The sequence below is a fragment of the Lathyrus oleraceus genome, chromosome 4, assembly GCF_024323335.1.
Source record: "Lathyrus oleraceus cultivar Zhongwan6 chromosome 4, CAAS_Psat_ZW6_1.0, whole genome shotgun sequence".
Classification (NCBI taxonomy): Eukaryota; Viridiplantae; Streptophyta; class Magnoliopsida; order Fabales; family Fabaceae; genus Lathyrus; species Lathyrus oleraceus.
In genome coordinates, this window is record NC_066582.1 from 436,709,116 (window position 1) to 436,718,795 (window position 9,680).

A 9,680-nucleotide genomic window follows, 5' to 3' on the forward strand; every position below is an offset into this window, starting at 1 on the left:
ATTGAGAATAACGTTCCATATTTTTCTATCTATGGAATTTATGTGCACCCGCATACAGTCTTTCCAATAACTATAATTTTCACCATTGAAAACGGGAGCTCTATTATAAGCCTTTTTAGGTTCGTTAGCCATTTTCCATCAAAGTTATATTTTGAAGCACGGAGTGAACCGGAGCTCCTGATATCACTTGTTAGACTATGGCACGGATCTAGAAGGGGGGGGGGGGGGGGGGTTGAATAGATCCCAATTAAAAAATAAGCCGGCGCTACCAATTGAAAAATTGGTTTTGAAAATTTGTTTTAAGTGCGGAAGCGGCCGAGGAAAATATAGTCTAAAACGAACTGTTATTGGAAAACCGGATATGCGTCAAGCCTATGGATTAGTGATAATGTGGAATAAGAATCACTACACTAGTCACACAATCAATGATTTGTTTCACTTACTAGGATTCCTAGTTCCAATGATTCAAATAGCAAATCAAACTAGATACACACTTAAGATAATTTTGGTTTAGGCAAATTATCAAACACTTGGTGTGTGAAAACACTCCAAGTGATATTTGTGTTGAGTAAGTGATTCCAATTAATCTAGTACAATATCCTATTTTACTTTGGATTCAAAAACAGAGTTTTAACCTCTTACTCAATTAATATTAAGGTTTGATAAAAGTGCTTATACAAAAATCACTTAATTTTTAAGCTGAAAACAAATATGCAGAAAATTAGAGAAGACACAGATTTGATGAGGCAGTTCCCTCGCCGTCCTCGCTTCGGGGTACGTCTGCCCTCAATTCTAAAACTAGAATTGAGATGATTTAATAGATATCACCTGTTGAATTTAACCGTTTATACAAGGATTGCAAAGCAAATATACAACAGAACTCTCAAGATGTTGAATGTTGCTTCCACTCCTTGTTCCTTGATTCAATGTGAATCAAGTCCTTCGATTATTGTTGATAGACCTCCGATTCCAGCCCCTTTGTTGAATAACCCTTATTTCTTCAAACCCTCGACCCGGCTGATCTCAACTACAACAAATCGAACCCGAAATCTTCCCTTCAATATCACTGAATCCGCTACTAGATTGACGAAGACTTCCTCTTCTCAATCACCTTCGCTCAGCTGAAAATTGATGAAGAAATTCGTCCAAAAACCCCCAAACACAAACCAGTCTTGGAGGACAAAACCCTAACGATTTTATTCAAGAAAAAACCTGTCACAAGCTTCAACCCGAACCGGATTCCCCAATCACGGCTTCAAACCTTATCACCTTTAACCAATCACAAAGCACCTCAAAAATGGTTGTGTGTAGTTGATGTGTTGTGAGATGTTGAAGATGAAGATGATGAATCTTGGACACCTATTTCACTTTTTCTTGTTTCTTTGAACACTTGAATCAAAAATCAAAATGTTAGTTGATACAAGTAACTTGAAATTCTATTTATAGTAACCAACCAACCAACCCACTTAACAACTTTTCAAACAGAGTGGGAAACATCAGAAAACTGAATTTGCGCATGAACGGTCGACCATAGCAGGACTATGCGTCGACGCATGGCCTGCAGTTTTGGTCAGACTGAACAATGCTTCAGTATGCGTCGACCATAGCTCGGCGTGCGCTGACCCTTGGGTCATGCGCTGACTCCTGCGGTCGACGCAAGCATATTGTGCGCTGACCCGTGGAAAAAGCGCTGTGTTCATGCGCTGACCCGTGGGGAATGTACTATGTCATGTGCCGACCCTACGGTCGACTCATCCCCTACAGATCTGCAAAAAATAACATTTTTGTGGTTTTCATGCCTTTTGTCATGACCGCACTTTGTCCACATATGTTGTACAAAATATACCAGTACAAATGAGCAATGAAAGGGATATGATAGGTGATACGTTGCATTTGTTTTGTAGAGGTGGAATCGACATTGTCGATTCATCCATGGTGGTCATTTGTCATCATCGAAACCTATGATTGTATGTTGTATGACAGTTTGCCCTTACAAGTTTTTTACACATATGGTAGAGGATTATCAAACAGCTAACAATGTTGTGGAATCAGACTTAACTAATATGTTGTTGAAGGACTTGAATGAACTCTTAACCCGCACGGTAAAAAGATTGAAGATTATGATCTCCCACCTTTACCCCCTAATACAATAGATAGAGGTGCAATTCCAAGTATCATACAAGAGGAGTTAGCGATCAATATCCCCAATGAAGATATTGAATCTATTGCTAAGTTAAATAATGATCAAATGATTGCATTCAACACCATTATGAATGTAATTGTTCAAAAACACAGTGGGGTATTTTTTGTTGATGGTCCAGGAGGAACAGGTAAAACATTCCTTTATAGAACATTAATGGCAAGTTTAAGAAGTAGAGGAGAAATTCTCTTAGCAACTGCATCATCTGGTATAGCTGCAACATTGTTACCCGGTGGTAGGACTGCACACTCTCGATTTAAGATACCTATTGATATTCAATCGAGTTCCATTTGTGGTATTCAAAAGCAAAAGGATCTTGCAAATATCATTAGAGTTGCTGCCGCAATAATTTGGGATGAAGCACCAATGACAAACAAAAATTGTTTGGAAGCCTTAGATCGATCATTACAAGACATTTGTAGCAACAATGCTCAATTTGGTGGAAAAGTTCTGATCAGGGGGGGGAGGATTTTCGTCAAGTTCTTCCAGTTGTAAGAAAAGGTACTAAGGCACAAATGATTTCAGCGTGTATTGTTCAGTCTCATTTATGGAATCATACCAAGATTTTGCATTTGCGTCAAAATATGCGATCATTGCATGATCAAGAGTTTGCAGAATTTCTTATTCGCATTGGTGATGGCGTTGAACCTACCAAACCAAATGACATGGTGAGGTTACCTTTACATATTGCAATCCCATGGGAAGGTGAACATTCCATACAAGTACTTATCCAACATATTTTTCCTAATTTAGAATTGTATGGTTGGGATGCCCCATATATGGTACAAAGAGCTATTTTGACACCAACAAATGATGATGTCCGGAAATTGAATGATATGATTATCGATCAGTTTCCAGGAGAAGAACATAATTTGTTATCGTTTGACGAGGTTGAAGGAGATAATCATAATTTATACCAGCAAGAATTCTTAAACTCAATTGCACTAGGTAGTTTGTCACGACATATTCTAAAGATAAAAAAGGGTGCACCATTGATGTTGCTACGAAATCTAGATCCTAGATATGGATTGTGTAATGGGACCTGGTTATTATGTCTTGGTTTATTTATGAATATATTGGATGTGGAAATCTTGACAGGAAGCAACGCAGGAAAACGTGCTTTTTTGCCTAAAATTAAAATAAAAACATTTGCAGGTGATGAACTGCCTTTTGTCCTTAGTAGAAAGCAGTTTCCTGTGCGACTAAGTTTTGCAATTACAATAAATAAATCACAAGGACAAACCATTCCAAATGTTGGAATATATCTTCCACGACATGTTTTTAATCATGGACAATTATATGTGGCTTTATCCAGGGGTGTTTCACAGACTACAACAAGAGTTTTAACCAGGGAAGGAAAATTGAAAGGAGAAGATGGTGACTACACAAAAAATGTAGTCTACAAGCAAATTATTTTATCGCACCCGCAGGTATTTATTAAGTACATTGAAAAAATTGTTCACACGTTGATTCCCATTTTGGTTACACGACATACCAAGCTATATTGTATTATTTATATCATAGATAGATAATAACTAAATATAATTTTCTTTTGCTTTAATATACAGCCAAACTAGAACACGGTGAAATCTTTCAATTATGTAAGGAGTTGAGACGAAAGAATGTTGAAACTTGCTTCGACATGAAAGTAAGTTATACTTAATCATTTATTTTATGCTTTTATGTTAGATATAAATGGGGTGATAGTTATTCTCACTATTCTTATGCAATAAATTTTAGATAACAGACTTTGAAGATAAATGGAACACATGGAAGGATGAACAAAGTATTTCATCCATCGGCAAACTCGACAATAAGGTGTATTTATCTTTTCCGTAATACGTATAAAAAAAATTCTTGCACTTTTATCACTCTTTCAGTAACATTTTTATCATCCTCATTGAAACAGGTCAAACGTTTGAAAATTTACTCCATCGATTGGAGCTCCACCGTGATAACAGATGAAACACAACTTTGGAAAATGGTGAAAAGAGAAATAATATCTCAAAGGATGGAGAGGTTTTTATTTAATTCATTTAAGAATATATTTACTCTAGATTATTTTTGAATGCATGAATTTAACTGCTATTTGTGGTTTATGTAAATAAAACCATATATATTTACTAAGTCCATTGTTTTCCTTATTTACCAGAAATCCAGGTAATTCAGAAACAAGTCATAGTTGTTGTTCTACCAAATCTAGACTAAAATAAAGTATCTCAATTCTCCAGGTATTATTTGTGTCACAATAAACCATATTATATTCAAACGAGTCAAGTGTTCTGAATGTATTTCTTTTATAATATGCCATTTCGTCATGTATTTGTAGTTTTTTAAATCTCAAGAGCGCATTGATAAAGGGGTGTACGAAGAATTGATTCGAGTCTTTATAAGGTAAGCAAAAACTTGATTACACTACTTACTATTAATTTTACTATCTTTTTCGATAAAAAAATTCTAATTTAAGAGTCTTACATTTTTTTCTTTACTACGGAAAACAATTGCAGGGAAAAAGAAAATACTTCGAATAGAGATTTCATGTTCGGCATTCCTCTTAAAGAACGTAATTGATTACACAGTATCAATATTACTTTGCATGCTTCGATATAATTTTGAATATCTTTATTTACCATTTTCAAAATGTAATAATATTATTTTTAATGCGACCTACAGTAGAAACCTCATAAAAAGAAAAACAAATATTTATTTTTCTCTGCTGTGCGCATTAATCATGTATTTTTTTTATTCATTTAAGACTAAATTATTTTTGCAAATAAACTAAAAACACTTTAAAAAAATACGATGCGAATTGTGCGCCGTGAGCCTTAAGAAATGGAGAAGAATAAGATGGTGTATTTTTATCCTTATTCTGAATATCTTTGGATATGGGACGTATGACCTAGTTGTTCAAAGTATTCACCTCCATTCATAGACTTGAGTGCAATTCAAATCAAGAAAAAAATTTATAAATAAAAGGAAGAAAAAGGATGAGGATGTACATTCTCTCTCCTTGAACGTTTAGACACTACTGTAGAGCTCCATGTCTGAATATTCTTCTTCAGACTAAAATCAATCACAACCAATATAAAAAAATATTCAATAATCATTCTCTCTTGGTTCCGATACAACTCCTCTTGGTTTTGAAACCCATAATCTTCCTTTATATTATCTGCCTTGTTAATCCCCTGGTTTAGGCAAACTTTGTTTTTTATCCCGTTTGCCTTGTTAATCCCCTAGTTTAGGCAAACTCTATTCTTTTTCCCGTTTGCCTTGTTAATCTTTGGTTTAGGCAAACTCTCTTCCTTTTTATCATTTTACTTGCATGTTAATTGACATTGATCTATTCAATTAAAATTTACTTAACAATATTCTTTATCCCGTTTGCCTTGTTAATCCCCTAGTTTAGACAAACTCTATTCTTTTTCCTATTTGCCTTGTTAATCTTTGGTTTAGGCAAACTCTCTTCCTTTTTATCATTTTACTTGCATGTTAATTAACATTGATCTATTCAATTAAAATCTTTGGTTAACATTTTTTCTTTACTACGGAAAACAATTGCAGGGAAAAAGAAAATACTTCGAATAAAGATTTCATGTTCGACATTCCTTTTAAAGAACATCACTGACTACACAATATCAATAGTACTTTGCATGCTTCAATATATCTTTGAATATCTTTGTTTACCATTTTCAAAGTGTAATAATATTATTTTTAATATGACGTACAATAGAAATCTCATAAAAAACAGACATTTATTTTTCTCTGCTGTCTATAGGAGCATCTAGTTTTACCATTGCATAAATCATTATCATGCATAAACCACGTCGTTTCACTCATGCATATCATTCATAAAGCATAACATGAAGCCTTACAAGCAAGAAAATACAAAAAAAATAATCCAGTTTTGTTAACTAACCCAAAGCCTAACCTTTTCCTGGCAAACCACAAAACTCTCATCACATTACGTCCACTCTTAATGGGCAAATTTTTGGATACGTTAGTATTTAATCCTCTTCTACCTTGAATACCTGAAAAGCTTCCGCAATTCCTGTATTCAGGTTCAAGAAGATTAAATAGGGGCAGTTGTTGTACCCCAAAATTTGTCCTCCATTTTTGCTTTTCCACCTAACCCATGATTTAAGACTCAGATATACCCATGCATACTCATCATTCATTCATGATTGACATCAACTAACAGGCATCATGGATTCAAGGTTTGTGGTTGTTAAAATCAATGTCAGATTGAAGTTTATGGCATTGCACATCATGTGGTTTGAAATCCTGGTTCGTGAACTTGCTGGTCAGGGATTTTGTGCATGACCTTTTGCTTGACTGGTTCCATCTAGTTTGATTCATAGTGTGGCCAAAGTCGTTGGGTTCGGGATATTGTGATTCATATTCGTTTGTCAATGAGAAAATATGCATTTTTACCTGGGTTGACTTTTGGTCAACTATTGACTTTTTGGTCAACCAGTTGACCAAAGTCAATCATCAACCTCTAAATCTCTAATCATGTGATCCATAATCATTCCATCCATTTCGAATTAAATCATGAAGTTTTGAATGGATTTTAAAGGTTCAAATTGGATTTTAATTCAAAATTTAATTTTTGAGATTCAAATCAACTTTGGAGAATTAGTTTGATTTCGAGGAAACCATTTCATCATTTTTCTTTAGCCGATTAATTTTAGAAGGAAACATTATTTTTAATTACAAAATTAATTTTGACATTCTTTTATTATTAGAATCTTTTTTGACTTGATTTTATTAGCTAACCAATTATCCATTAACTAACCACAATCCAATCCACATTAAACCAAAATAATTTCTATTACCTTAAAACCAATTTTCTAATCCATTTTTTCTAAACCTTATCCATTTTATTTTTTCCAATCCAATTATCCATCATTACCTTCATTCATCCAAAATCCATTCAACCATTTTTTTTTCATGTCCAATTTAACCATCCAAAACCAATGAATATCCTTAATCAATACATAGCCTTTCAACTGTTAGCAAAAGCCAAAGTTTCTAAGCTAATATTAATCCAACTTGCATACATCTTCTCATGCAAAAGAATTATATGGCAGCCATCACATGCATTACCATGATAATGTAGAAGGTTTAATAGTTTGGAACAATGCAAACATAAGAAGCTAATATCGAACATGCACAAGTACAGACTGGGATTATGGAGGCCACATGCTGAACATGTCAAAACATGATTGGTTTCTAGATAGTAAATAACATCTCATTATGAAATCATATGAAACATGTTTAGCTAATGCGGAGCGTCCGTGCTTGACTTCACATGAAGAGATGAAGTTTTTGGCTTTAGATACCTCCCACCTTTATTTATCACATAAATGTTTGTTATTTGCACCGGCTAAGTACAGTGAACTAATATGAATTGACCGCGTGTGACTTTTATAATCAACAATTTCACTGCATTTTTTGGATTGTATCAGTTGTTTCTAGCAAAAGAGAATTAACTTTGGGCTTAGGAGTTTGTAATGGTTCATTTTTTGGTGCAGTTAAATCTAATGATGCTCTTCCTGCTCTTAAGGCCGCCTTCAATTTCCAATAGCTACAAATTACCAGAACACCAGCTGCAATGCCAATTCGGCTGCGTCAAATGTCCCACCTGCTAACCTTGCTCAAACCCTACAATGAATGAAGTGCAGACGGCGTAATAAATCCGTAAGGGACCTGCAACAGTGAACAAAGATCCATTAAATCATGACCAGGGCGGCATACCTATACAAACTGACGGTGCCATCCATTCCAATCAACAAACTCAGAGTGGCTCATGGTTTAATGCTTTGATCCAAAAGACGGATGACTGTGCGTATTAAAAAAAGCGGGCAGACGTCTGAACCCGTCTGAACGCTAGTGAACATAAAAACGATATCTTGAAGTATTCAATACAAACCTATTACCTCGACTAAGTAAGCCGTTGAAACCAGGTCAAAATAACAGAGACTCATACAATAAACCAGAAAAACAAAACTAAGGAGGTTGTTTTGCAGAGCATGTAAACAATATAAACGTGCTTATTACAACAAAATTTCATCGAAGTTCATTTCTATAACCTAAGATTCAATTTCGCAATCATATTGAAAAACACTAATGAAATATCAAAAAGTACAAAGCAACAACAAAAACCAAAAGGGCAAAAAAACCCTAATTTGTTCTAAATCGAAAGCAATAACAATTAAAAAAACTAAGCAGTAAGAATAACAGCTCCACCAGCCTCCTTAATCTTCTTCTCAGCAATCTTAGAAATAAGCTTCGTCTTCACCACAAAAGACTGATTCTGAGGCAAAACTCCTTTCCCCAAAAGCTTAAAGTAACCATGCTGAGTAACATCAATAACAGGAGCCTTCTTTTCCTTAAGAGCTTTGTCCTTAACCTCTTGAGGAATCAGAGAAGCGAGCCTGTCTATGTTCACAATGGGAGAATAGAATTTGTTACGAAGCTTGTGAAAGTATCGCATACCAACCTTACCGAAATAACCTGGATGGTACTTGTCGAAGAGGATCCGGTGGTGGTGCATGCCTCCAGCGTTACCGCGACCTCCGGGATGCTTCCGGTGCTTTCCGATACGACCGTGACCGGCACTGACATGACCTCTCTTCTTCCTGTTCTTCTTCAATCTGGTTGTCATCTTCGCCTTCTTCTCTGTTCTTCCCCAGTGTGAAAATTAGGATTCAGTATTTTTTGTGGCTCACCATTTTAGTTTAGTTTATATATGAAGTTTTAAACTGGCCTTTTGATTTTTTTTACTGAAATGGGCTTAGCCCGAAATTAAAATGAAACTGACCCATGTGGACTGGAAAATAAACTGGCCTATTTTTCTAATCAGCTTGTGCATCTATTTTTGGAAACAAAATACTTTGGGTCTGTTTGAAATATATCTTAAAAATTCTTTTTTAGTTTTTAAAAATTTAAAATTTAAAAATTTGTTTGAATATAATATTTTGTAAAAGTATTTTTAAAAACTCTTTTCTATTTTTTAGTTGTTAAAAGCAAAAAAGTAAAACACCTTAGTTGTATTTTACTTTTTAAAATAAGATAGAAAAACGTATTTGAAAGAATATGATATTTCTTTTATTTATGTATGTTTTATTTATGCATAAGTAACATTTTCAAATATATTTATTTATTTTAATTAATTTTTTTTGTTTCTTAATTATTTTCACTATATAACCTTTTTTTCTATTAAACATGCAACCTCATTTGTTACTTTTATTATTATTATTATTATTATTATTATTATTATTATTATTATTATTATTATTATTATTATTATATTTCTTAATTTTATTTTAAATTCTTAAAATAATAAAAATTCACTTTTAAATAAATTTATTCACTATTTTGAAAATTAGATTGGTCATCAAATCAATAAGAGTACCAATTCACTAATTTATTGGTCGAACCACTATGTCATTGGTCGAACCGAATGATTAAACCAGAT

The 9,680-nt window shown here is 33.9% G+C and overlaps 2 protein-coding genes across 2 annotated transcripts; one reads left to right on the forward strand and one right to left on the reverse strand.

The window, feature by feature from the left end:
- Positions 1-2,356: 2,356 nt before the first annotated feature.
- On the forward strand, positions 2,357-4,771 carry LOC127137864 (uncharacterized). Its single transcript, XM_051064283.1, has 7 exons — positions 2,357-2,647; positions 2,740-3,185; positions 3,270-3,630; positions 3,941-4,018; positions 4,110-4,184; positions 4,530-4,594; positions 4,708-4,771. The coding sequence occupies exons 1-7, from the start codon at positions 2,357-2,359 to the stop codon at positions 4,769-4,771; spliced, it is 1,380 nt and encodes a 459-aa protein (XP_050920240.1).
- Positions 4,772-8,191: 3,420 nt separating this feature from the next.
- LOC127075945 (60S ribosomal protein L27a-3) lies at positions 8,192-8,937 on the reverse strand. The gene has a single exon (XM_051017482.1). It carries the CDS (start codon positions 8,865-8,867, stop codon positions 8,424-8,426), a length of 444 nt encoding a protein of 147 aa, XP_050873439.1. The 5' UTR covers positions 8,868-8,937; the 3' UTR covers positions 8,192-8,423.
- Between the last annotated feature and the right edge of the window lie 743 nt (positions 8,938-9,680).

What these genes read in the sequence shown, in the direction of transcription:
- LOC127075945 (XM_051017482.1), bottom strand. Translation starts at nt 8,867, where the DNA reads ATGACAACCAGATTGAAGAAGAACAGGAAGAAGAGAGGTCATGTCAGT.
- LOC127137864 (XM_051064283.1), top strand. Translation starts at nt 2,357, where the DNA reads ATGGCAAGTTTAAGAAGTAGAGGAGAAATTCTCTTAGCAACTGCATCA. An exon ending in TTATTTTATCGCACCCGCAG is followed by an intron (nt 3,631 to 3,940) that starts GTATTTATTAAG and finishes AATAAATTTTAG; the next exon opens with ATAACAGACTTTGAAGATAA. An exon ending in AAACACAACTTTGGAAAATG is followed by an intron (nt 4,185 to 4,529) that starts GTGAAAAGAGAA and finishes ATGTATTTGTAG; the next exon opens with TTTTTTAAATCTCAAGAGCG.